Source organism: Galleria mellonella, unplaced genomic scaffold (genome assembly GCF_026898425.1).
Source record: "Galleria mellonella isolate WM207_F2 unplaced genomic scaffold, CSIRO_AGI_GalMel_v1 utg117, whole genome shotgun sequence".
In the NCBI taxonomy this organism is placed as follows: domain Eukaryota; kingdom Metazoa; phylum Arthropoda; class Insecta; order Lepidoptera; family Pyralidae; genus Galleria; species Galleria mellonella.
This window is the reverse complement of record NW_026441980.1, coordinates 7,418,844-7,446,843: the sequence shown is the minus strand read 5'-3', so window position 1 is coordinate 7,446,843 and position 28,000 is coordinate 7,418,844. Positions and strand designations below refer to the sequence as shown.

Genomic DNA, 28,000 nt, shown 5'->3' with positions numbered 1-28,000 from the left:
TGTTTTCATATTTATAATTTGGTAAGTTTTTTTAGATAGGATGTTGAAAAATATATCAAAATCAGTTTCCCTATATTTCATTTAAGTTGTAATTGTTTATAATAATCATATTATAGACTAGCGGCCCGTCCCGCCATCGCACGGGTGGACATATTTAAATTTTAAAATGTGCCGACGGAAGCTTAAAAATGCAGTAATTTCTCCCGTTTTCCCAACATTTCCCTTCACTGCTCTGCTTCTATTGACCATAGCGTGATGAAAAGTATACTATAACCTGCCCAGGAGTATAAAGAATAATTGTACTAAGTTTCGTTAAAATCCGTCGAGTAGTTTTTGTTTCTATAACGAACATACAGACAGACAGACAAAAATTTTACTGATTGCATTTTTGGTATCAGTATCGATCACTAATCACCCCCTGATAGTTATTTTGGAAATATATTTCATGTACAGAATTGACCTCTCTACAGATTTATAGAGTATAGATTATAAGAAAATTTAAAATTTGCAAAAGTTATTTATGTGGTTTGCTATGAAATTACATATGAATTATCGTAATGTAGAATTCCGCTAGTGTTGGATCATTCACCTGTAATTATTAATATTATTTTTGAAGAAATTATTTCTTCCGTTAATATCCAATACTTTTTTTTATACACCAGCCTGCTATGAATTGATAAAAATAGCAAGTGCTGGTGTATCTTTTGTCGTCTTTTTACTAATTATATTTGCATTAGAAAAACGGAGCCAACCATATGATTTATAATTTTTATTTTATCATTCTTTCTATATAATGCCTTGTTCTTAGGGTTTTAGGTTCTTAGAGGTAAATGACCGTGGGTGCTTTCTCTGTAGTGTGCACCTGATCTATATTATTTTCCTTAGTCTATGTGCTTTCTCTGTTTTATGGGGTTTTCTCATCTTTTCTTTCTTTATTGTGTCAAGTTAATCAAAGTCAATGTAGGAATAAATGCTATAAATGTAAATCTACGAGAGCCTTTAAAAGCTGTCGAAGTATTCATGTATTTTTCATATTCTTTTAATAAAATGTGTTGATTTCTGTCAATTTGTTACAATAATTTTAACTCGTTTAATTATATACCACGATAATTGCTTTAGTACATTCGATCTTAGTACCCAATCAAAGGTATTGTTGATATTGTCATTGCGTCGATAAGAAGAACGTGACATGTTTCCCGATATTTGCTTTGTCGATATTCAGTAGGATTTCCTACGATCACGATTATTAAATGAGAAATGTAACGTGGGCTCTATTGAGCGCAAAACTGGGAAGAAAAAACAATGCCAGTGCAACAGATAAACGTCAAAAATTCGTCTGATATTGAAAGTTGGGAATGGGGTGGAGGATGTGGCAGAGAACCAGTGCGTGCTGGTTCGGGAAGCAGTCGCACATCTTGCAGCAATTCCAGTGGCGATATATGCCGTATTTGCCACTGCGAGAGTGAAGTACACAATCCATTGTTGGCACCGTGCTATTGCTCAGGTATTAGAATAAATTGATTCAATATTTATGTTATTGCGGTTTGTGGGTTGTTTCGCAAGAAGTAGATTGATTTTTAAGATTGGTATTTTATATATACATAAAAAAGAAAACCATTGTTCAAAGTTTTATCTTAATTTTATAGAAGAAAATCTGCAAATTTCTGGTTTCTAAAAATCTTGTTTATAAACACATTTGCTTATGCATTTTTTATTTGTGTACATTTATATAGATACATACATATCTGTCACACCTGTCTTCTATTAGGGTAGGCAGAATCAATGGAGCACCAAATGCTTCGATTCAAACAAACCTCTTTTGCTTCTTCCACATCCATTAATCTTTTTATACACTCTCGCTAGTTATGGGTACTTTTAATTTTAGCCTTCTTCAGCATTTCACCTATTTGGTCGACATATATCCATCTAGGGTGGCCCCTACCAATATCTCCTTATCATTTTTGCTCAATACATCTCTTTTATAATACTTATTTCATTTATCCTCTCCAAATGGCCAAAATGCAACTTTTATATCCTTAACAGTGTATTATATTTTGTTAGTTGACATAAATATCATGATATTTATTTTTAAACAATAATAATTATACATTACATATCTTTAGTTGTATTGTAATACAATATTTTAATTATATTTTATCATATTAATATATATGTAAACAATTATTTATTTTATAACTGTAAATATATTTCAAATATTTTCTTTATATACTATATATAACTATATACTCTACTATATATATATAACTATATATACTATATATAACTATAAACAACAAAAAATGAATTAGACAAATAGGAGCAGTTGTTCTGAAGTGATGTGCATTTGGCACTTGATTTTTATATAGATTAATACATTACATTAAATAGGAGTGTAATTAAAATTATTTATTTTTATTTGCAAAATGTTTGTTAGGTTTAAATTTTATGACTATGCGCCTAACCACAATTCTAGGAATATTATTATGAGAAACATTAATAAATGCTGTTTTTTCCTTAAAAGATGGATATATATATATATATATATATATATATATCGCTTACTTTCAGTTTTGTAAAATTAGATGTCATCTGATTTAATGTTATATATTAAATAAATGAGATTTTTTTTTAATTTTTTTTTTTTCTATTTAATGGAATATAATCTGCTTTGTGTTACAGATCATATTCTTTTATCATCATCATATTCGTTACTGAAAATTGTATTTTATTAATATTATAGTTAAGTATTAATTTATGAAAATTCTCATCTGTAAGTACCTATAAAGAAGACAATGAACTGTTGACCTATTAATGCTACCCCTAATATATGTTTTTTTAAACCTTTTTCAATATTGAGATTGTCTACATTTTTATTATATGTGTAAAGATAGGTATTATACATATATATCTATAATTTGTATGTAAATATAATTAAACACTGTTTGATTTAAAAAACTTTGAACTAAGTTATATGAGCCTTACAGTGATGTAAACCTTTTTGTAATGAGTCTTATGGTATTATGGCCTTTGATGATGATGATACAGACGTTAACTGTCCACTGTTGAACATATAGGGCTTTCCCTTGTGAGGTTCAGTAGTTGTCATACAGGTTAGTAATCACAGTTAGACTTCGGTGATGCTTTAAGGGAAATGCTGCTGCTCATCCCTCAACCATTAAGTTTCCTTATTCACCTCGTATGACACCTACGAGAAAGAAAGTTTTTTTAATGGGTGATAATGGAATGGAAACCCGCCTGCCTTATTGGTATAAACTGGTGGAGTATCAGTGAGGGATATTAAGTGATGATAAAAGCAGGTCAGTTAGTCCATAGTGATGAATTCTGCTAGAATTAACCATGATGGTTTCCAAGGGGAACAGTGTGAAGGTCGATCTGATAGGGTGTATTGCTGGTCATATGACAGTTAGAATCCATTACTAACAATCCCTTTTACCCCAGAAAGGAAGGGTTAGCCTATTCCATGCAGAGACTACTTGACCATAACTATAGCCCTTTAAAGCCTGCAATAATAAAGAAACAATAATGTTCTCTTATTTTTTATATTTAAAAATTTGACAAAGGTTTATTAAATAGGACATTTTTTTTTAATTATAGGAAGCCTGAAATATGTACATCAGAGTTGTCTACAACAATGGCTGACAGCATCTGAAACTAGGTCCTGTGAACTTTGCAAATTCAATTTCATTATGCACACTAAAATAAAGCCATTTAATGAGGTATGTGTTAAATTATTTAGCAACAGTTTATAATAATTATATATTCCTTATATTTTGTAATAAGATGACTGTTATATAATATATTTATTTATACAGTAGGTGGAAGAGGTGAAATTTTGCATACCATATGTAACATTGTTAAATCAATATGATTATTCAGAATATATGAATTGTTTAACTTAACTTTTTTATTAATAAATTTGAGTGTACTTGGTAACAGTCTCACCTGATGTTAATTGATGACAAGGTTTAAGATGATGCACTCATATGTTTAGTCTTGAAAAACGATAGATGATATGAGTTGGGAAATATAGACATATATAATAGTATAACATGTGTGACAAACACTTGTTGACAAAATATCACTGGATACCCAATTAGGGTATTACAGTAGTGGAAAATTTGTTTATTTTTATTTAATATTGCCATAGAATGCAATTTTAAAAGGCAGTTTTATTCCTAAAAGCATCTCATGGTGAAATGTTTTTTTTAATGAGTCAATATGAAACAGTACCCCCACCTGGGCTATTGATATACACTAGTGGGGACCAGTGAGGGATGATAGGTGGGGATGAAGCAGGTTATTTGGCCCATTATTCGTTCATTCAACAATATTTAACCACTATTGGGAACAATGTGCACATCAATCTGATAGGGTATATTGCTAGCAATGTGCTGTTAGAATCTATTACTAACAATTCCTTCCACCTGGTGAGATAGTTTGATGATGGACTTTGAATGGGCCATTGGAACTTTGAGTATAATAAGTGCAATTTCATCAAGTTTGAATTCAATCGGTTTATCTTGATAAATAGGTTCTTCATCAGGGTCTATATCTATAAAAACAAATTAAAGTTTCTCCTAACAAATTATTCCTTCTTGGGTTAGAACCAAAGAATGCTTATTCATAATACAGTATAGAGTGCCAAATAATAAAGAGCTGACGATCTCTTTGGAACATGGTCACGACCTCGCATGCGGTTGTAAATTCATACTCACACCTCAGACAACATTGCTCTAATAATATTAGGTATTATTATTACAAACTGATTAATTAATAATTGTTATTTACTGACTAATTGGTAACGCAAAATATCTTAAACTGTTAATACTCATGAACCGCTTTCAAATAATGATGAACCTCTGTAGGGGGGAATTATTGTAAAATTAACTCGAGTGCCTATACGAGTATTTTCCCAAAAGTATTATTTACATGCTCCAATGAATAAGACGGTTGTTTTTTATAGCATGTCGAATTGAAAAACTATTTTCTATAATATAAGACGTGCTCAAAGTTCCAGTTGATGCAGTATTTTAAGATGTATTTTAAATTCATGTGTATTTCGGCCGTCACATGTCCGTACTTGCACGGTTGATTCGGTTTGATATGTAAAATATGATAATTTATATATATATATACTTAGAATGACAAACAAGCTGACGGTCCACCTGATGGAAAGTGGTAACCGTCGCCTATAGATATGAGCAGTATCATGGACATAACAGAGTGCACTTTTTCGCCCATGATACCCCCCATGCGTTGCCATTCGTGAGGACTCGAGTGTTATTCCTCTGTACCCTGTAAATTCACGCCATATCCCACCTTTCAAACCGAAACACAGCCATGCAAACACAACTGCTTCACGGTAGAAACATGAATGGGTCAGAGGTATCCAAGCAATCGACTTTTGTACAAAGTCTCCCTCTGGTAATAATAATAATGAAATTAAATAGTAGTAATAATGAAATTATTCGGAAGAATAACAGTTTAGTTCTTATAAATAGAGACGTTTGTGAGATGAAGAGTGCTATAGGCAATAACAGTATGTTCTTAGATATTCATATTATTGTTAGTGTCTGTAGGCAACGACTACCCATATTCTATAAGATGGAAATCCTATGTTAATACCTAAAGGATAATTGATTTTAATATTTATTTTTTCTTTTTAGTGGCGTCTTTTAGAAATGTCCGGTGTGGAACGTCGTCGACTTTGTTGTGCTGTGCTATTCCATTGCGTGGCCGCTTTATGTGTCATGTGGTCGCTGTTCGTACTTATTGAGCGAGCGGTGGAAGAAGTGAATCGAGGGCTAATTGGTAATTATTTTTTGCTTAAATGTAATGTGAATTCTTGATACGACTTCATTATATTGGTTAACTAATATTATTCATATACTCATCGTATGTCTCTTATGAAAGCAGGTCCTTATGGTAACACTTAGTTCCACGGTGTTTATTAATGTATATTTCAAACGGTCATGGAACAAGCTCCGTGTCGAGGTTTTTCCAAAAAATTATAGCATGGGGTTCTTCAAAAACGGAGTAAAGAGGTTTCTTCAGGGTCGGAACACGCACATAATGCTTCTGGTTTGCAGACGTTCATAGGCTACGGTAACTGCTTACTATCTGGTGGGTCGTATGTTTATTTGCAACTTTAGTGGTATAAAAAAATCTTTTATTATTATTAGATATTTTATTTATATATTGGATGTAAAATGATAAGTGCTTCATAGATAAGTGTCTATTTACATTGTACTTTTGTAGAGATCGATTTGACTTTCAAATACAAGTCAAATTGATCTCTACATCTATAAATAAATATAGTACCTACTATGAACTAGTAAGGATTGAACTCTTAGATAAGTTAATAGGACACCTTTTGTGAATTGAGCATATTAGAAAATTACTAGACAAAATTGCTTTCGCAAATACTTGGTACCTACTTTTTTAAATCAAATCGATCACGTATTTGACAAATACTTTGGATTTCCAACTATAAGATGCTCTTGTGGTGAACGTAATATACATTTTGCCGAGTGGATATGTACATTTGATCACGGCATGCCGTGTGGTCCCGGCATAGAAAAGGCCACCCCTTCCCTTTCCGTGGGTGTTGTAAGAGGCGACTAAGGGAACTTAATGGTCGAGAGATAGGCAGCAGCATCCTTTTAAAAATTTCCAAAGGCTAACTGCGGTTACCAATCCGCCTGCCAAGCGTGGCAACTACTGGCAAAACCCCCAAGGGGGAGGCTTATGTCAGCAGCGGATAGTTAAAGGTTGATATGATGATGATCACGACATGGTAGGATCACATCTCATGGATTATAATAGTTCTTGAAGGTGTTTTCCGTCTATAAGATTTAGTGGAATATTTTAATGGTCACAAAATTTTTAGTGTCAGCCAGATTTAATTATGATGGAAGTCTTTGGTTTTTAGAAATCGAAACAGTAGCCGCATGAGCTTGTCCCTCTCAAAAAAGGTTATTATAGTAGACGCATTAAGTATGTCAAGAAGCAATTTAATGAATGTTTTGTATTGAACTTGACATTGATAGTTGGATGGCTATCCATGCAATTCGTCGTGTCTCTACAAATTATTGTATATAAGCGTTTTTATTTGCTTACCTTATTGATTTATCACGCCTCGTTTGTTATACTTGCTGACGTTGTTTACTTGTTTTTCACCAGACTAAAGAGCTGTCTAGCATTGTTACATAATAACGATATTTTGTAGAATTAAGCTATTATTAATAAACTAAATGGTATTTTTTTTTAATGGATGACAATGGAATGGTAACCCCGTCTGTTCTAACGCTGGCGGGGCACCAGTAAGGGATGGTAGGTGAGATGAAAAGGCAGGTTGCAAGCATGTGTAAGCACACATGATTTAATGAAATGCCATAAAAATAATATTCTAAATCTCTTAAAATCATTAAATAATTGTTTCTGTCATATCATTTAAACCATTTTGTGAGGTTTACTCTCATACATCTTCCTATAGAGTTTTATAATTGGACTTGAACTAGAAACATTTGATGTGTTGAGATATCGACGAACGTGTAGATATGATGAAATTGTCATGGTTTAATTTTTCTAATTGCTTATGGAACGTTGTAAAAGTGATTGTCATAGGTACATTAATAAACTAGGGTTTATTTAATGTGTAATAAGGGAATGATAACTCCGCCTGCACTAACGGTATACGCTGGCGGAGTACCAGTGAGAGATGATAGGTGAGGCTGAAAAGGCAGATCAGTTAGCCTATTGTGACGAATTCATCTGGAGTTATGTACGACAGTTTCCACGGGCACCGCGAGGTCGAGGAGGTTATTTTGCTAAGTTATTTAACTAGCAGCCCTTTGCTAATGGACTGCTAGTTACTATTACTAACAGTCCCTCCTTCCCCCCGAATGTAATAGGTATATACATTATTAGTTTTAACCCGCGACTTGATCTGCGTGATCGGTGTATGTTTACTGACCGAAATAAAAAGTATCCTATATCCATTTTCATCCCATATTGTATGTGTATACCAAATTTAATAGTAAGCGATTAAGCCATTGAGGCTTTAAAAGCAAACAAACAAATTCACATTCACATTTATTTTATAATATTATTAAGGATTGTTGCAGTGGCAATAGGTATTTACAAGTAATTTAAACAATATTGTCGGAAAAACGTTCTATTCTCTGTGTACGTGACTTCTCCATTAATATGTTTGGCAATATTGCACACATTATTATTGTGTAATTGTTGATTTTAAGAAAATATTATTTTTCATATACCTACCTCACGTAATGGGCACGGTTGTTGTATCGAATGTTTATTGCAACAATTCGTTATGGGCGATAATCACCTAGAGTTATTTACGCTATGTTTATACTTCCATTGAATCACCAATGAATTAAATATAATGAATACCCATATTTTATGATTGTAAGTATTACTCCTTTGTGTAATTACGTAACAAGAATACATTCTGTCAGTATTTATTTTAACAAAGTACAATATACCAGTGCAAGAGAAGGAAAACTCGAAATAAAATTCCTTTAGCCGCTTGGCTAGTATAATAATAGCTAGTAGTTTTGGCGTGTCGAAGTAGATATAGCAAAAACTTAAATATTAACCTTACAGGCAGGTAAGATGAAATGAATTAAAATGAAGAACCTAGGTGTGTGATGGTACTAATCACCTAAGTCAGTTCTGCGTGCTTTATAAATTATTTTAATAAATAAAAAGGAGATGTAAGGTTGTAATAACTAACTGCAGTTGCCAACCTGCCTGTCAAGCGTGGCAGCTACTGGTAAAACCCCTCTAATAGGAGAAGGATGGTTCGGCAATAGATAGTAACGGCTGATATCATCAAGGTTGTAATACCTGAAATATTGTCCCGATTGACTCCATTGTATATGGACTAGATGCATTCGTTTTCAAAACTATTTAATAAAGTACATAATGTTATATATAATGTTCATAATTTTTTGTAGTTTATTTAAGGGAAATGTACAGTTACTTTAATAGAATACTTGATTCCGATCCGACAAACTTTCTAGTTCTCAAGACTGACTGGAAAAATCCCTCCATCAAGAGATAAGTGTGCGTGTGTAATCTGTAATTCTCTCTTTAATTTTTTTCTTGTATATATAAACAAAAATTTATAAGGTTGTTTTATGTTTCAGCATGGCCGTTCTGGACAAAACTGGTGGTAGTTGCAGTGGGCTTCACCGGCGGAGCGGTCTTCATGTATATACAGTGTCGTCAGTACCTGCATCTCTGTAACCGCTGGCGGGCCCATAATAGGTAAGGCTGATTTGTTACTACTAACTGGAATTGAAATTTATTGTATTGTTTTTTTATAGTCTTACATAAAATTACATGTCTAACGTGAAAAAAGAAAATTATATTTTGTATTAAAAAAAAAAACAGCGTGCTCCATTATGACCAAATTATAATTGACCAGTAATCTCACTATTTATATTTTAAAAGGCATAAGACATATATGTATTGTTTTATTTTAGTTACAAAAACTGTACATAAAAATTTTGGATAGTGCCAAATTGTTATAAAAATATTATATATATTGTTATATATATATATATATATATATATATATATATCCGTATTTTAATTGAAATAGGTGCTTATCGAAGAAGATAATAATAATTGTACAACCAATAATTTCTAAATTTAATGTTCTATATTAAATACGTTCTATATAAAAAAGGCAACAGACACCTTTCAAGGACACGACGTCTAGTAATGAAGTGGACGAAGAGAGAGAGAGAGATATATAAAATACTTTATAATGTTATAATATATTAGTCAACCTATGTTTATGTAAATCAATTATTGCAACAGAATACTATTAATACAAAACGCACCAGAGAAGATTCCAATGAACGGGTCACCGCCAGTTCGCGTGAAGCGACGTGAACGATCCGCTAGGGGACAAGTGGTGGCCAATATCGAGCCGCCGCCGCCTCCTGCTGTTTATCACGAGGAGGATGAGAGTGGCGGCTTCGAGACCTACCGGCCCAATCCGTTACGGCGGCTGTCCGTGCGGCGTGATCCCCGCGACACCCGTGACCCTCGAGACCCACGCGACCCTCGCGACTCGCTGCGGCCTGAAGAAGACGCGCGACGCTCTTCTGATTCGCGCCTCGTGCAGGCCGACGGGGAACTAGATGTAAGTACCCCACTCTGTAGGGTCTGTCCACTCTGTATAACAATCGTAAAACCGATACTGTTTCTTTTAATGTTCTTGAAATTAAGAAGTACTATTAAAATATTTAAAAATCGTATAAGTTCACTCAAACTAAATCCCGTGATTTAGTATAAGTGAATTTTAAACTTCCGCATTGTTTATACATATTGTAAATACACTATCGTCATCTTACCTGCAAGGTTTTTTTTTATCACGTTAAGTCCAGATAGCGTTAAAATAAATTAGTAATAAGTGGTTCAGTATATATAAAGAAAAAAGTTTTTATGAACTGTTTGCGTATAGGTATACTACGGGTTTTGTCTTACAAAATTTTATGTTTTACTACTTATAAATTGTCTAAATAATTCATGTTTATAATTTTATAAGTTGTTACGCATTTATTTAATTGCAGGCTGGAGTGTACCACATCAGCGTGGACCCACTCGAGGCGGACATCCGTTCACTTTTAGAGTTAGAGGCGAGGCGGCAAGCTCGTGCGGCGCGGTCATTGCCTAACTTGCGCGCGAGCCGCGAAAGTTTGCTTCCCGCACCCGCTCACTCTCCCGCGCCAGCACCTGCTGCCGCTTCCGCCCTAGCGTCCGCACCGCCTATCGTCCCCGCCCCACCCACGTCCTCCCGTCCTTCCTGAGGATTCGTCCCCGCGCCGCCTGCGACGCTGCTGCTATTCCCCGATGACACAGTCTATTAGCGGCTCCGCTTCCGCTCCCGCTCCCGCTCCCGCCACCGCTCGCCCGCAGTCTCCGCAGCGTGCCGCCTGTTTAATGGTGCGAATTGACATGCTCACAGGGGAGCATGCTTGGATGCTAGTAGTGAGTGCGAAAAAGATATTTGTAAACATAACTATGCTATAATCTAGCAATATACACACATATGCTCGTAGGTAGCATAAGCTGATTAATATACGCTTTTGTGCCGCTGATCGTAATGCGTCTATACTTTTTAGTATGGAGTACGGGACGGCTCTGAGGGCGATAACTGTCGCCTGTGTTGTCTGAAGTGTTATATATTACGTTCTTTTAGATGCATTCGGTTTATAATTATTGTTTTCTTCACATCGGCTTGATTTTTACTGCGTTTTGAGTACATCGTTACTGAAGTCTGTTGTGAAAACGGTCAAATGCTCTTTTCGAAAATTATACTCGACTAACAAATCCCACTGTATATGACAATTTTATTGTTGAACTCTCTTTTATTTCAATAATTATTTTTACATTTTTACTTATTATTTTATTGTTGAAAATGTTTTCAAATATGGTTTTATTTATCACATTTATAATGTTTAAGGGTTGATATAGATTTGAGCTGCGGTGTTTTAATGTTTTCTATGACATAATTATGAGCTGTACGTGATCAAGTCTTGTATATATTAGTATGGAAGATGTAAATAGTCATGTACAATTAACGTCATAACAATTATAATGCAGAAGATAGTAGTTTTAAATGCTCTATTTGTCTACTCTCGGTTGCCTAGAGATAATATTCATAAAAAAATTACTTAGGTTTATTTCAGGGAAAGATTACACAATATTAGTGAAATTTAGTAAACTAATTGTTTTATTTTGGGCCCAGTTATTGAATAACATTGGGAACATTACTATAATTATCGGAAAATAAATGTATTATCCAATTTCTCATTGTTTTGTAAACGAAAATACGATAAAACGCAACAGTGAAACTAATTTGTCTAGATGTAATGTTAATTTAATTTCAGTACGATATGTAAAATCATTGCATAAACTATACAGGAGTTATAGAAATAAGATATTAACGTTTAATAATTTTTAATGCCTTATGCAATATATGAGACATTAAAAAGAATTTTAAACAATAGCTACACAATCCACAAATAAATCGTATTTGACAGCATGATGACTTTCATAAGTTCTTGTTCTAACATTAATCAAAATAAAATTCGTAATTGACTTTGCGTAGAAATTGTTGAAATTTGGTTTTATTTGTGCTAAAAAACGAAATAAAATTAAATATGAAAAAATATGTTAAATTCTATAATATATGGGGCACGCATTTTAATACACAATTGTACATTCACTGAATGATTGGTGAATAATTCACTGGGCCCAAATTTCAAGCAATCTCGAAACATCATCATTATTGTGATGTAGAATATTACATTTTAAAACTCGATTCAAACTGAATAAAAAAATAATTTTGAGGTACTTACGATTGGCTCAACTTTGTTGGACCACGAATGTGACCGAACATATTTTTTTAAATGTGAGGTGAATTTGTTTTAACATTCTTATAGCCCCAAAATTTTGGTTTGATTAAGTAGAATTTAGATATTAATTTTACGATGTCTCACAGTTTGCTGTATATTGTTTTAATGAAATATTTAGCAACTTAATTCTGCTTCGATTTAATTACTTGCCACTCGATTAAAAAAGTAGTTTGAAGTATGCCTAATAGAAATGCTAAAAAATGAGACTCATTAAGTGTGTTCATGTCGAAGTGTGCCAACGTTTGTATTATCTATCTAATTTTAAATATTTCTTAATAGTTATTTAATTAGTGTTCTTATAGCCAGCTTCAGAGCATTTAATGCCAGCGTTTTAGTGGTTATAATGTGCATTTTGTCTTATAAGTAATATCTTAGTTTGTTATCAGAGAAACTTTTTGAACAAGTCTGTTTAAAATATTTTTAAAGACAAGTATTTATAGTGTTTAGAGTTGATTACTAGATTCTCGGCATCATAAATGGGTAACAGTCCTTTACAGTACCTTAATATTTTATTATCTCAAAATTTACACAACTATGCTAAATTACATTCGGATACTAGCAAATGGTTAAAGAAACAGCTTGCAAATTTTAAATGAAAAGACTTAAATAAAAGCTTGTGAAAATCAATCAGAATTGAAAATTGATAGGCAAATCCAACGTTGTTACACTTCGTTATGGATGCTTTTAATGCTTCGTTTCATTGTTGCCAGCCACACACTAGTTAATTTTTTGCCTTAAATTAAATGTTATAGTCCCGAAATAAATTTAGTTAAATTTCGATTCGGAGTTCCTACATAAAATTTATATCACGCATTGTTTCTATATAAATTAACAGAGGTACATCATCTTTCTGTATCTACGTGGATTCAAATCTTGCCGCTGGCTAGACAGATACGTAAAAATATAATTAATTGGGAAGTGGATTATTCATCTGTGAAAATTGTTGTTTGTTATCTACCTGCATCGTACATTAAGTTATTCAGTGATACAGCATTGGATATATTATGATCGATAAACTTTTTAGAATGTTTGAAGCTTTAATTTTTTTTATTCTATTTCGCTTGTTCTTCTACGAAATACAACTGATTGCTGTTTGAGAAATAAGGTTGAGTCAATCTGTAAATACCTACCAATAGGCAGGAATTATCTTTTATGGCATAGACATTGAAATAACCCAACTTTATAAAAATTAATTCTTTTAACTTATTATAACTTTATGCTCTCACATTTGCGTATCTCTAATTTTCATATTGAGTCTGTCCATTTAGTTATTTTTTTGTTCGCTTTATGTGTGAGTTGTTCGTGATGATATGTATGCATCACATTTAAGTGAATCCATGTGAATAAGTCAATTCATGTTCGAAATTTTGAATATATTGTAGTGGCATTTTATTGTGAATTTCACTGTCACATTCACATTTCTGTCTAGATTCTATGATTAGTCTTCCCGTTATATATGACCTCAGAATGAATTTGTATACAGTAGTTACTGTGTTACGTCAATTTAAACTTATTTAAATTAAAAAAAAAATGTGACATAAAGTACCGAATCTCTTCATGATTACATATTAAATGACTTTTTGTTATGCTCTCTGTAAACTGATATTTCAATACAAAATCCTTATTCAGGACACAAGTATGTCACAATTTCCCTATCGTATTAGTCATGTCGGGGAAAATTACTCATGTATAAGATATACAAAGTACAATAAGAATATACCAAAACATATTGAACAATCGTCTACTTGCATATATTTTTTATATCGTGGTTCCATATACTTTAAAATAGAAAACGAAAATATAAGCAATGTTGAGAAAATTAATTTGAGAAATCGAAACAAATACTGAGTTCTTTTTCTCAGTGGATCAATAAAATTATATAGATAAATAGAAAAAATACTATCAACTAAATTTAATTTACTTTTTATGTTGCATTGAAATGGGACATACTTTATTTCATATTGTCATGAAATAATTAATACAAGAAGAGTTAATCAGCCGAATGTACAGCTCACAAAATGACAGGGATGTCAAAGTTATGACAGATGGTACAAAATTTTTCTTATTATTAATACATGCTTACAACTTTTAATACAATTTTTTTGTCAGTTTTTAAATAATTATTTGTGAAGTTTTTAAATTTTGTGTTATTAATTTAAATCCCGCAGTGCTGTAATAATTAATTGTGGTAAATACAGTATGTTAATTAATGAAATCCATTCTTTAAAACTAGTGTTAGTATTCGTTATTAGGGTATTAGAATTATTTTGTAAACAAATATAAAGAAAAAAAAATATTAACAAAAACAACAACCTGTATGTGTACTAACAGCATTACTTAATAAAATGTGTCTACACACCTTGTATTATGTAGTGTCGATAGAACAAATATAGGTGTTCTTTTGTATTTTTTTTTAGTTATTGGTGACATAAAGATTTTTTAAGAAAATAAATTAGACCTTTTACTTAATACTAACATTAGTTTTAAGAGATCGATTTCGTTATTTAACATACTGTATATTATTTTTATTCAATGTTGTTTTAATAAAACAAAATGAACTGCATTGTAATTTGTAACGCATTTAGAAAGTGCATTTAGGAAATTGTTTTAAATTTTATTTTATAACAATTGGTTTTATATTTTAGAATTACGTTCAATCATAGCCGTGAATAATAATAATAGTACATTTTTAAAAACTATATAGTAAAGATATTTTCGTCTGTATATAGTAAAAATTTGATGTTCATGATTTAAACATTTTGAAGATATAAGGAAATTGTGTTTATCATTACAGAGCTCTCAGAAAAAGACAATAACTTTTAGTCCATTATTCTCCAATTTTTTTTTTGTGTTAATACAAGATTTATAATTATTTACTATTTAGCCCTATTTAGACCAGTGTTTTTCATAAAAAAAAAAAAAAAAAAACTTTGTTGTAATAGACAGTAGTGGGCGCATAAACTTTCAATTTCTATAAAATATCTTATAGTAAAAGTTCTTATTTTTAAAACAATACCAAGTAAAGCAGTTGAATATTACTTATTTGTATAAAAATATACCAGTAACACAATGGGCTCTATCAACAGGTTTGATGTAAAATTATTATAGTTATGCCATTTTTTTACTTTATTTTTGACGTCTTGCATTGTACATTTAAAAATATTTCACAATAAAGTGTAATAAAGTACACGAAACGACTATTAGAAAAACTGTAATTATAAATAAAAAATAAAACTATAACGATGTTCACGCAAAATCGTCAAAACACAGGAGCGTTTCTTAAAACCTGTCAAACAGAAATTAATAGAATTACATAACAATAAAATGTTTATTATGTTAATAGCTGCAATTGTCGGCGCTTTGTGTTTTTTTTTGTGTATATATTGATATTATTAGAAAGACACTTGTACTCTTCCACAAAAAAGGCCACATTTCAATTGCTTTAACGGAAAGAAACAAAGATTATTTAAGTCTATGAAAATGCATTAAACTGCAAAACGGGTCTGATATTTATAATTACACCTTTTTTGTGGAAGAGAATAAGTGTTTATCTTATAATATCAATATTTATTCGTAATTTAAAAAATGATTTCTCATTTTATCGATTTTTCGTTGAAATGTGAAGAGTATTTAGTTCAGGACGGCATGTTAATCTATATTACTTCTACAATTAACATCACTTAAAAAAAACTTATTCTATTCACTATTTTTTAACATACTCTAATGCGCTTTAATTATTTTGGTACAGGTATACCTACTTTAATATAGATCATTTATTTGTATAGTATACATAATCGTATTCAGACATTTGAAAAGAGTAAATCAGGTCTCCATGGACCTTTCTAATGTAAATAGTTATTTAAATCTAATTAAAAAACATAAATTTAATTAAAATCCTCAGAATCAAATGTAGGTAATACGGTACGGTACAGAAATATTATGTAGCTAGGTAGTAATTATTAGATTGGACATTTGGTGCTAAAGATTAAATGGTGAATATCAGTCCAAAATTAAGTGTTATTGTGTGATTATAAGCTGGCTCGACATTAGTTTGCAGATATCCACTAAACTACGTAATTTTTAACAATCATATATCGAAGCGAAAACGTGTTTATCGTAATATAAATAAGTTTTATTTTGTAAAAATAATAAATGATGAATGATACTTGCGATGGCATATTTGTATATCGATTGAATGTCTTTCACATCTAATTACCTTGCACGTATGCATATATTTGATACATTGTGTTGTCTGAATGTAAATACAAGTTTTGTGCTATGGAAGAATGAACGTTTGTATAGGTTGAACGTTAATTATGATTTATATATATTGGGGACGAGTAAGTGAACGTTTGCGACAGTAATAGAAAACATGTTTCGCAACACGGATGCCCCAAAAGTGATCACGTCCCAGATTTCTTTTTTTTTTTTAACTTTTTTGTCGTTTTATTCTTGACTATTTGCAATTTATTATTGTATATTTCACATATGTCTCTATGTACATTATCCAGGAACGATGATTCTAGTCTGTTTCCATGAGATGATTATAAGGTCACAAATTACGTTTATGGTTTTTTTGTTATTACCAATTGAAACATTATTACTATGTGGTTAGGTCTCAATATTAATAAGTTATGAGAATGTTTTCAATTTGTGAATGTTGTAAATTTTATTGTATAATATTATTATAGTAATGTCGGTCAGTCACTGTATATGTTGATGTAAGAATTAAGGTCGTCGCCCATTAAAACAGTACAGCACTACTCCGACACAGCGAGGAATTATCACATAAATTTTACTTACGTTGTTAATGTAAAATGTATTATATTATACACAAAATGAAGCCTAAATTTGAATGAGATGTAGCTTGATATCGGAGCAGTACTGCAATAATGAGTAACGTCCTCATGTGTATACTTGGGTGCATGGAGAGATGTTCCGGTGCGGAGTGCACATTTGTTCCACTTATTTTTCTGTACTTATGTGTTTACATATCACACAATTGCGGCAAATTTTAATCGTAAGCGGCATTTGTAAATATTGCTTCCTCATGATAAAAAATTTAAATGTGACTAGTATCGGACCCTCTCCGCAGGTCTCTTGTGTTGTTGTAATAGTTTAGTTGACATTTGATTTTTGTTGGAATATCAAATAATAAAATTGTAGTGCCTTATTTAAATGTTTTAAACTAATATTCAAATATTCATTTTATACTAGGTATCACAGTATATAAGTAGTCCATGTACTTTATTAACATTCTTACCATTTAAAATCAAATTCTTTCATTTCTAACACACGAGACCTACCCGTTTGTATATTGTGATATAAGTTGTTAAGTGTTTATTTTTTTTTGCTCAAAATTAATATTTTCTCCTTTTGATCTGTGTACTTATCATTCATGAAATTTGTAAGACTGTATATTATTTTGTTGTGTAACATTGTTAGTTAACTCCAAGTTATAAATATAGTTATTTTGAGATTTAATGTCTTTTTTTTTTGTTATATGTTTTTAAAAATATCCTCTAATAAATTGGAGACTAAACGAAAGTAAAAAAAGAGAAGAGTTCGGCAAAAAATAGGCCTTGTTTGAAGAGAAACGGAAGCTTGTGGGGCGAGTAGTATGGAACTTACGCATGCCGAGTCCGCATTTGAATGGGCATAGTTTATCAATAAACATTCCTAATTAATTACAAATACTATACGTACGTACTTACGTGTAACTCGCCCATTTACCATTGTCCGTTTGTAATAGTGTGAAATAAATTTGTGGCGTGCACTAAGCCGCTTGTCTCCGTAAACAAGGTTTTAGAGGAAATTTGGATTTTTGTATGAACCGTCCATATGTGGCCAATAAAGTCACTAAAATCCCCATTGATACTTGTGTAGCACAACAGTACTAATAGGATTGGTCAAAATAGCATTCCAGTGAGTGTTTGTGGCGTTAAAATAGCCACTTTACGCGAATAATATTATAATTTATTTCGTATAATCTGGCCGATGAATTTATTTTTGAGTTACGTATGCTTATAAACTTACGCCTACAAAACTTGGCTGGGTGTATGAAATAAATCATATTATGATTTTTGCAAAATGACTATTTTAACTCTCCGATTTATTGTAGTAAAAAGGGTTGAAATTATGATTTTTTCCGATCAATAAAACAAAAAAGTAGATAAAAATAAATAATTTATTTAAAGTTGAACGAATTTCATACTCGTGGGCACGACCAGAGCTCGGGTCGACGTGACTAGACTGTACACTCAACATTTCTCATATGTATACATAAACAGTAATATTTCTGTACAAACAGAAAATCAACACTTAGTAATAGACGTTACATGGCTACTTAATACAAATATAAATGATATTACTAATACTCGAGTATTAGAATAATTTAATTAAATCCACCGAAAAATAATTTTACACACTGCCAGGAGCATTATTATAATAGTTTACTATTAATCTTTGTTAGTCTTATTTCATTGCTAATCGAATAAGTCAGTATTGGGCGCCGTCGACTAACCGCCACAAAACCATACTAAAAATCATATCCTCTGTGCTTCATACATTCGATGTGGCAAACTCAAGCTAAAAAATAAATTATACATACGTTGACAATACATAACGTATGCTATATCTATTTGTTGCTCAGTTCAATATTTCATTTCCATTGGTGGTCTGCCATGTCTACCTTCCATCATGACGGTCAAACTGCGTTGAAACGATGTTACAAGTCAGCATCACTAAGAACATTGTACATAAGGCGTTTGAATGAGTTTGACTGCTGAATGTGCTCTTCGTGTAATGAATTTACCTGTAGCAAAAACAATAAGACTATAATAGTTAATTTATATAAAGGATATCTAGCCCTTTTGTTAGATTTCTTATTTATGTATCTATTAAAGGCAAAAATTCATTTAGTATATAGTACGTTTCATAAATTACTACAAACAGAGGATCTTCCATGAAATGTTTTTTGAAATTTGGAGCCGAACGAAAGACAAATTTGATGTTAAAATTATATAATAGATACATACTGTTTAAAACTGTTAAAATATCTTTCCTTTTATGGTAGGATTTATGATAAATGAAATGTTAACTTCCATTTACAGGGCTGATTTCGGTGTGGACAACAACAAGAAATTGATCCTGTAAATTCGGAATTTCATTCCATGGTAGACCCTCAGATAACGTGCGTGCTAATTCGACTTCAATTGTTGTTCATGAAACACAATATTTATGTACAATTTTTCAAATTGATTTAACGTTAGTCTTCATACATACTTCGAACAGGTAATATAATAAAAGACCCGTTTTACTAACGCATCAACGATAAGCCTGAACCGACTTAGATACTATTTGTATGGGAAATAATTGTTTCAGCTCAAGTGTACTTCAAAGTTTATATGAATGAACAAAATTAGTATTAAATCACATATGATACTATTAAAGTAATTATTTTTTTTTATAAACAAAGTTATATTGAAGAAAGCGATTTTTTATTTCAGTACTTACGAAGGTCGTTTGTTTTCCTTTCGGTTTCGCGTCAGGCTGTTTCGTTGGTTTCGGAGTTGGCGCTGGTTTCTGAAATATGAACATATTTATTATTTTTTAAATTGAAGTATAACTTCAATGGTTTAATAATTTTAAAATTAAAGTATAACTTCAAAACTATGGTTTCATACTTGTATTTTATTAGGATTACAGACGGTCACAGGTTATCAAACTTCGTATTCAGTTAGTGTTTTTTACAAGAACCCAGTGGCAAGGACTATTTATCTTTTTTTTATACCACAAAGTTGGCAAATAAGCATATAATCCGTCTGATGGTAAACGGTCACTGTAGCCTATGGACGCCTGCAACACTAGGAGTGTCACGTGCGCATTGCCGACCCTGAAGAAATTTTAATATACTCTTTCTGAAGAACCCCATACTGTAGTCCCTAGGGAAAACCTCGGCAGGGAGCTTATTCCACAGCCTGAGCGTTCGTGGTAGACAATTTCTCTGAAACCGCATTGTGCGTGACCATTTAACTTCAAGCGTGTATCTTCTCTCCATGTGTATATCATCTATAATACTAAATTATTATATACCTAAATAGTTAAATAAATAAAACCCGCTGAGAACCACATTGTGCTTATTTTTAGATCAAATGGTCTACGATAACGCAACGAATGTCTTAATGTAGTTTTAATTCGCATTTTCTCATCGGGTTTTCTTATTTTTGGCAGTAAATGACAGGTACTACGCACCTTATTGGCCGGCGCCTGGAAAACCTTCGGCTGGACGGGTGTGGGCACCTCCTGCACCACGTCGCCCAGCCCCTCCTCCTGCAGCGCGCGGAAGGTCTCCGACTTGGCGGGGTCGTACAGCAGCGTCGGCTTATGGCTGCGGTGTCGTGCGGACAGTGGCGCGGGCACGGTAGTGGGGCGGGGCGTTAGTTTTTAGTCGGTTAGCGGGCGCAACACAATAATAGAGAGAAACACATTAGACTCATCTCAGTCGGAACATTAGGGGGACGCGGAAGCGGTTAGTACACGTACGGTAGATGTTTAGTGTTTGTTTTTGAGGAAGGAAAGGTCGATAAAAATACTAACATTAATCATGTAGAATAAGTTCTAATTCTTAATTATTTTAAATAAGTGATATATTCATTATAAATTACTTAGAGCTACTGGTGTAATAGCCACACTGATTCACACACAATGTCGTCGCGTGAAACGTGAGGCGAATGAAGTGTTCCATGAGTATTCGACACTTCTCGAAATATTTGTTGCCAACATGTCGACGTCGTCACCATGCTTGACGATATATCGAAGTGTTGTGTGAAACAGACGAAGTAGTTTCATAAGAGTTTCGAGAGACAGCAAAATAAAAATAAGAAGCATTAATGCATCATGAGAGATGGGCGTCGACTGTTGTTTTGGCGGCGTTTCTAGTAAAACACTTGCCTCTTCACAACGTGCGGCCGCCCGTAATGGCCGTTAGCGCTAGGTAAGCAGACAAATATTATTACACTATGCGATATATATACTATATATTTAGGCATTTTGAATACATACATTATAATTTACCATATACATACAGATAATAGTTATTATGAGATAACATTCTAAAGCAAAATGATCTCTGAGAAATATATTTGTGAGCGTCTATACCAAAATTATATTTACATTTGTATTGCACTAAGCAAGGGACACTACTTTCTAGGTTTCAGTAGTCACGACTACATGAGATAATCAAAATGTGACGCCCCTAGGTATTTTTCTGTGGGGTAGACAGATGATACCTAGAATACTTGTTATAAGTACGACAAATATACAGTTATATTTTATAGCGTGTCGAAGTTCAAATTTAATAATATTTCATAAAATTAAATTCATACAAAATATTCACAAAGTTATACATCGAGAATCGGTACTGTGCTTAAGAATACGTTAAGTGGGTAGTTTCATGAGTAATATTCTACCAATCTACATATAAGCCTGGCGTTCGGCCATGTTGTCGTACGTCAGTGCCAAGATATTCGTTCACAAACTATGATGGCACTCGCATTTTTAAATCGCCTGATATGAGACAAAATTTTGGTAAACATAATAAACTCGGTCTCATTTATATAATATAAATATTGTTTCATCATATAAATCATGAAATATTTATTAATACATGTAAAAGATATAAATTCATCAATGGGGTTTATTTTACTATCAAACATAAGATCACATAGTATGTTGCTAGATTAATTTAAATATTATCCTATAAGTTTATTCAATAGTATAATAAGCTCCATACTGTACGATGTACGTAAAACATTATTTGATAGGTACTCACGGCAGGGGCGAAGTTTGTTGTCTAATCGAATTAGCAATATTCTGGTCTGAATATAGATTGATGGGCGAGTTGAATTGCTTATGCACCACCTGAAGAAACAACATCAGATATTATTAAAACAGAAGTAACTAAAAGTATAAAAAAGTAAGCAGCTATATATTTTGTGGAAATTGTATTTATATTTGTATTTATTTTTGTATAAAAAGTTTTAGCTACTTGTCATTTGAATCGCGGAAAAACATATACATTTTATTATCGAATTCATTTTATATTAATTCATTACAATTTATATAGCTACAAACTCGGTTTTGCAAAAAAGTAAGAAAATAATGTACTTCAGTTGAAACAATCAGTGGCCTCCAAAACCATTCTAAATGAAGGAAACGTTGCAAAAACGATTGTTGAAATATGAAGCACAAACAAGATGGCGTATAGATACATGAGAATATGATTTTCAACGATTTCTTACAAGAATACATTACAACTTTATTTTATAATATGTAAGTATGTAATATTAATTCTGTTTTGAAGTTAAAATAAAAAAAGAGATTCTTGTAGGAGATCGTTAAAGTGAAAATCGATCAGCTTCGTTACAGAAGTTTGTCGCGCTCATGCTTGAAGCCGAATACTAAAAGGCAGTCTATTATACAACTCGTAAACCACCTTATTGCCCTCATCTCCAATCACTCGCTGCAGCACCGACTCGGCAACCTGAGTTTTTAGGAAAAAAATCTTTTGTACAATCCAATCCGTGCATTTAGTGCATCTAATTATTTGGTTATTAATCTATAGCTCATTATACCTGTACTACCTAATACTACTTGCTATAATTACTAAGAAAAAGTTTTTAAGTGTCCACTTTTTTGTATTTTTCATATAAGTAAATGAATAAATAATATGAATTGAATAAAAACGGTCAGAATAGTACTGACACAGTAAAAATTAACTAAATAGACTCTTAGTTCTTGCTATAAAAAGGGTAGATGGTATGTGAATATATTTTTGGGATCCAGATATTATTATATTTACGTTCCGGGAGAAATGCTGCCTATTTTAAAAACTGACTCAATAAAACAATAATTATATCTTATTTTATATCTATCACAGTTTATACAGAAAATATAATATCGAAGATAGATATACTACATATATCTGAAATATTTACTCATAAAACACTGGCCGCTTTTTTGTAAATTAGATGGATATAATAATTGCAAAACTTCATATTTTTCTATAACTACGAGTTACAAGAACTAAGAGTTTTTGCTATCATAACATTATATTGCTAATAGTTTATTTTTTACTTTAATAACAAATCTATAAGGTGTATATATATATATATATATATATATATATATATATATATATATATATATATATATATATATCATTTAATAACTCTTTAATTAAAAAATACGCGCCACTAATTATTCAGCCAATAAAGCTAATCTAAATAATCTATATTGCACTTACTTTAAAACAAATGATTAAAATTATATTGTTTAGCGTATTCTCTAAGCTAGTTCTACTTATATCTACATTCTATATAAGTCTATAAATAACTATTACTATAGTTATCCACCTAAGATACAGGTAAGTAATTACTTGCTTTTATCTACATAGGTAAGTATTTATTTGGCATTTAGATTATGTCACAGTAACTTATGTTAAGTATCTTGTTAAGTAAGAATGGTCTCGTTTATATAAAAGCTACTAAATAATTTATTTCATCGAAACTTATTTAAAAGTTTAATTTTAATGTAATATATTTTGTATTCGTATAGTATAGATCCAAAGGATTATTTTGTAATGAAAAATCAACATAATACAGGTGCTTAATAAAGTGAAACTCGTCTAAATTAGATAATTTTTGCTTTATTCAATATAGGCATTTAGTAGACACATAAGTACAATGTAAACTAAAAGCAACTAGCGTCATTGCCTATAGGGTGAATTAGAGATCACCAGCATCCCTTTAAGGATAATCTAATGTAAACGTTTAGTTTAGGTAACTGAACATTTTTCTCCAAAGAAACACGAGTCGTAAAATGAACTTTACTAGTATAAAATACTAGTCAACAATTTAAATTTCATTACGTAATTTGATAAATTAATTATTAGCTCTATATAATATGAATAGTGTCAATAAGTAAGGTAAAATAGCGTGCATAGTGCAACCAAATGTGCATATCATGTATGCGTGTGTCATATACAGTACAATGTCTAGTGTACGTATAGGTATTTAGTAGTATACGTATAAATAGTACAATTTATTTTGGCCGAGATAGTTATTTATTTACACATTACATCTATATTATTTGAAGAATGATTTTCATCTATTAATTTAAAATATTGACACTAATAATCTTTTAACATGAAGAAGATAGCATTTTCGGTGGACAGTGATAAACTAGATCTTGATTTTTTGTATTTCGTATTTAATTAAAGTTCTCGTAAAGAAATAAGAATTGCTTGGCTGTTTGTTGTTGAGGAGGATTGTCTAGCTGTTCACTAAAAATGCTCACTGTCTGTCATGCCTTCTAGTTTGGGTAAGTATATTTTTAATTTTTAATTTACCCTTTGTTTCATGACTGTGTCGCGGTAGTCGTGGTGTGGGGGCGCCCTCATCGCTGGGTTGGGGTGGTGACGGAGGTAGCTCTCTGTGGGACCTGGTTCGCGACGGACCTTCGCGCCCGGCAACACCAGGGGCGTAGTACGGTATGGCTATAATACATAGTAAAATTTATTTAATATAATAAAATTACTTTAGGACTTAGGTACATAATATTTATTTATCGTGTTCTTTACACTGTGTTTACCTATAATGTAGTCATAAATTTGCAACTAAGTACCTACCTATTATAACTCAATGAAAATAATCGTAGTTAGAGATAGTTAATTATAAAAATCATAATGGGAGTCTTGCCAGTTGTTGTCACGGTTGGCAAGCGGGTTGACAACCGCAGTTTAGGCTTTTAGAGATGTTTTAAGAGACGACGCGGCGTTACATTTATACAGTATAAAATTAATAAGATACAATAAAATATATAATAGTCCAACATATAGAACTCCGTTTAACAAATTTTCTGAAACTGTTACTAAACCTGGGATTACGCATGTGAAACGTTAAAATATTGAGCTAATTTACAGCAGACAGAAATATTATAACGATGTCAGACTAATAAATAAAGACGTTTCAACAGAAACTTTTATTAGGTTTATAGAACATGCTACTATTAGCATGATTATAATTATAATAATTAGGTACCTATAATATAAATATGTATTAAATCTATTTCTATATACGTAAATATTATTTATATATAAAGATATTAACTTTAATAATAAAATAAATTTATTTTTGATATCGTTAACATTTACAGAGGACATTGTTTTGCAGTGGATTAATTCCAACATTTGGCCAGTATCAATCTCGGCAAGCAACATCAGCGTCGTATGCGCAACGCTTCTAAATTTACCCCGAGGTTGTTCCATGTGGGTTATGATTTCTGACACTATTCCTTTATATTTATACGGCCGTTGGACGATGTGGGTCGCGGTCAGCTTTGAAATTTATAAAATCACACTTGGACCGTAACATGTGCTTTGAAAAAGTAATTATGCGCGAAATAATTCGCAATAAAATAAACGCAGCTAAAATACGAGCGTTTCGGAGAAGGTCGCGTTTGTTATAAATGCAGCAGTACGATAGCGAAAAGGTTTTAAAAATTTGTTGGTATAGAATGAAAAGGACAAGCTAAGATGATTAAATATGCATAAAGAATAAACAGATAAAAAAGGCGGAAAAGGAAATTAAATTAATTTAAGACGCTATAAGGTAACAAACAAACAAGCTCACTTTCACATTTATGATATTAGTAAGATTTTATCATAAACAGATGGATTTTATATACTCCAAGGAAGAGATGGACACCCTCATTTATAAAAACTAAAACCTCCTACAAACTTATTTTAGTTATTGAGGTGTTTTGTCACTTTCTTTCAGATTGAGAATTTAGTGCAAAAGAAAAAGACAAAATAGTTCAAAAGCTAAAATAGATTTATGAGAGGGCTGATGTTTTTATGAACAAGGAAGTAAGAGTAGAGAGAGCTCTGAATGTGTTAGCTGACATTGCTATTCATTTCTCCAAAGTGTCGATATTTGATAGATATTTAACATTAGTATTAGAACGTGCCATTTACTTTAAAATTTCTTTAACATAGATAGATATTGTTTTGTAGCTGAAAAAAATACACTTTAATATTGACAAAATTATTGCCAATAATTAATACACAAGTATCTATTTTAATTTTAAAACGAATATAAGAAATAAATAGATAAATGATGACATTAATTTGTAGACAGTAAAGCAAGAACAACACAACAAACAGGATATAGGACCAACGCGGAAGTAAACAGTGTAGATAGCAAAAAGAACTTTATCAAAATATTATCAGAATTTGCGTATAATATGTATAATATTAGTACATAAACTCGAGTACGAGAAAATTAGACTAATAGAAATTATCCTATTTTTTATAAATCACTTAAAATCAATTCCAATCTTGTTGATTAAATGTTTGTTCGAAAACGTTTCAAGTAATATGAGAAAAATATGTCAGTAAAATTTTCCAATAAAAATATCATCATAAAAAATACAATAGAAATAAGAATATTTTTCTTTTTGAAGAAACACACACTAATGTGCAGTGGAATTGAAATTTCTTTTTTTTATAATATGAGAGATTTATAGGTAAAATGGAAATTATCACTAAACGGATCATGTTCTGAGGAATTGTTTGACATGATCGTATAGTAATTTCTATTACCAACGTCACCCCGCGCGCTACTTTACATTGGATTATAAATAGTTGTGTACGTACACACATGTATTTTGCAGTAACGGAGTATCTTCCCGCTAATGTTCAAATAGAAGATTAAGCTTAATGTCAAGGTTTTCTTAAAATATTACAGCATTGAGTTCTTCGACAAGGGTGCGAAAAGTTTGATGAAGGGCGAGTCAATGTTAAATACCTATGTAGTATGCCATCTCATAACATTTTAGCGAGCATCTACATGAGATCTCATAACATTTTAGCGAACAACGTGAAAACAATCAACGTAAAAAAGTATGCTGTATACCGCATACAGCATAGGTACTTTTTAATGTTTAATGTTTTGTAGAACTTTTACTGAAAACAACACTTGAGTCTTTTATTTTATAAAGACATTATTTTTACTTTATTAAATTAGATATAAATTTGTAAGAATATTTGGGTAATAATATTTATTTCTGATTTTGTACTTAAAAGTACGTGATAATTGGACCTTATTTTGCTTTCAGTTATCTTTTCTTATTAAATAAATTTTATTAAACGTATTTCTCTTTTTTTAAATAAATGTATCTATTTTTATGGCAAATAAAAAGTATATATTTTTATGGTTGTAAAAGAAAACAGATAAACAGAGAGATAGTTTAAAATTTTATAGTGCTAGAAAACATCTTCATTCACACCTAGCTAGCCGTAAAAGAAATTTGCTTTTACACTATAGTAAGCTACGTAAAGATTATGTTGGGAACGACTAACACAGTAGATTGCGTCATTGGCGAAAACTCCGTTCCTGTAAACAAGTACGCAAATAACGTTCAAGCTTGTTCGCCTATTGGCACATTTACTTCGACCATTA

General features: G+C 31.6%; 2 protein-coding genes across 7 annotated transcripts in view; one reads left to right on the top strand and one right to left on the bottom strand.

Annotated features, from left to right (window-relative positions):
- The first annotated feature begins 908 nt into the window (after positions 1-908).
- Positions 909-17,963, top strand: LOC113511920 (E3 ubiquitin-protein ligase MARCHF8). Its single transcript, XM_026895644.3, has 6 exons — positions 909-1,504; positions 3,616-3,737; positions 5,688-5,832; positions 9,195-9,315; positions 9,874-10,201; positions 10,632-17,963. The coding sequence occupies exons 1-6, from the start codon at positions 1,303-1,305 to the stop codon at positions 10,866-10,868; spliced, it is 1,155 nt and encodes a 384-aa protein (XP_026751445.3). The 5' UTR covers positions 909-1,302; the 3' UTR covers positions 10,869-17,963.
- Positions 17,964-18,648: 685 nt separating this feature from the next.
- The window catches only part of LOC113511829 (PDZ and LIM domain protein 7), a 40,091-nt gene continuing 30,739 nt past the window's right edge, over positions 18,649-28,000 (bottom strand). For 3 of the 6 annotated variants that reach the window (XM_052895865.1, XM_052895860.1, XM_052895852.1), the window contains 7 exons: positions 24,889-25,035; positions 22,975-23,022; positions 22,312-22,400; positions 21,432-21,470; positions 20,733-20,868; positions 19,995-20,063; positions 18,649-19,293 (listed from right to left, as the gene is read on the bottom strand). In XM_052895865.1, coding sequence (XP_052751825.1) covers positions 19,207-19,293; positions 19,995-20,063; positions 20,733-20,868; positions 21,432-21,470; positions 22,312-22,400; positions 22,975-23,022; positions 24,889-25,035 — 615 coding nt within the window. In that variant the 3' untranslated portion in view covers positions 18,649-19,206. The remainder of the gene's footprint in view (positions 19,294-19,994; positions 20,064-20,732; positions 20,869-21,431; positions 21,471-22,311; positions 22,401-22,974; positions 23,023-24,888; positions 25,036-28,000) is intronic. The other 3 variants (XM_052895870.1, XM_052895875.1, XM_052895880.1) reach the window with 3 other exon arrangements.

Excerpts from the sequence above, each read along its gene's own strand:
- LOC113511920 (XM_026895644.3), top strand. The coding sequence starts at position 1,303 with ATGCCAGTGCAACAGATAAACGTCAAAAATTCGTCTGATATTGAAAGT. Across the intron at positions 9,316-9,873 it reads CGCTGGCGGGCCCATAATAG|AATACTATTAATACAAAACG; the intron begins GTAAGGCTGATT and ends TTATTGCAACAG. Across the intron at positions 10,202-10,631 it reads AGGCCGACGGGGAACTAGAT|GCTGGAGTGTACCACATCAG; the intron begins GTAAGTACCCCA and ends ATTTAATTGCAG.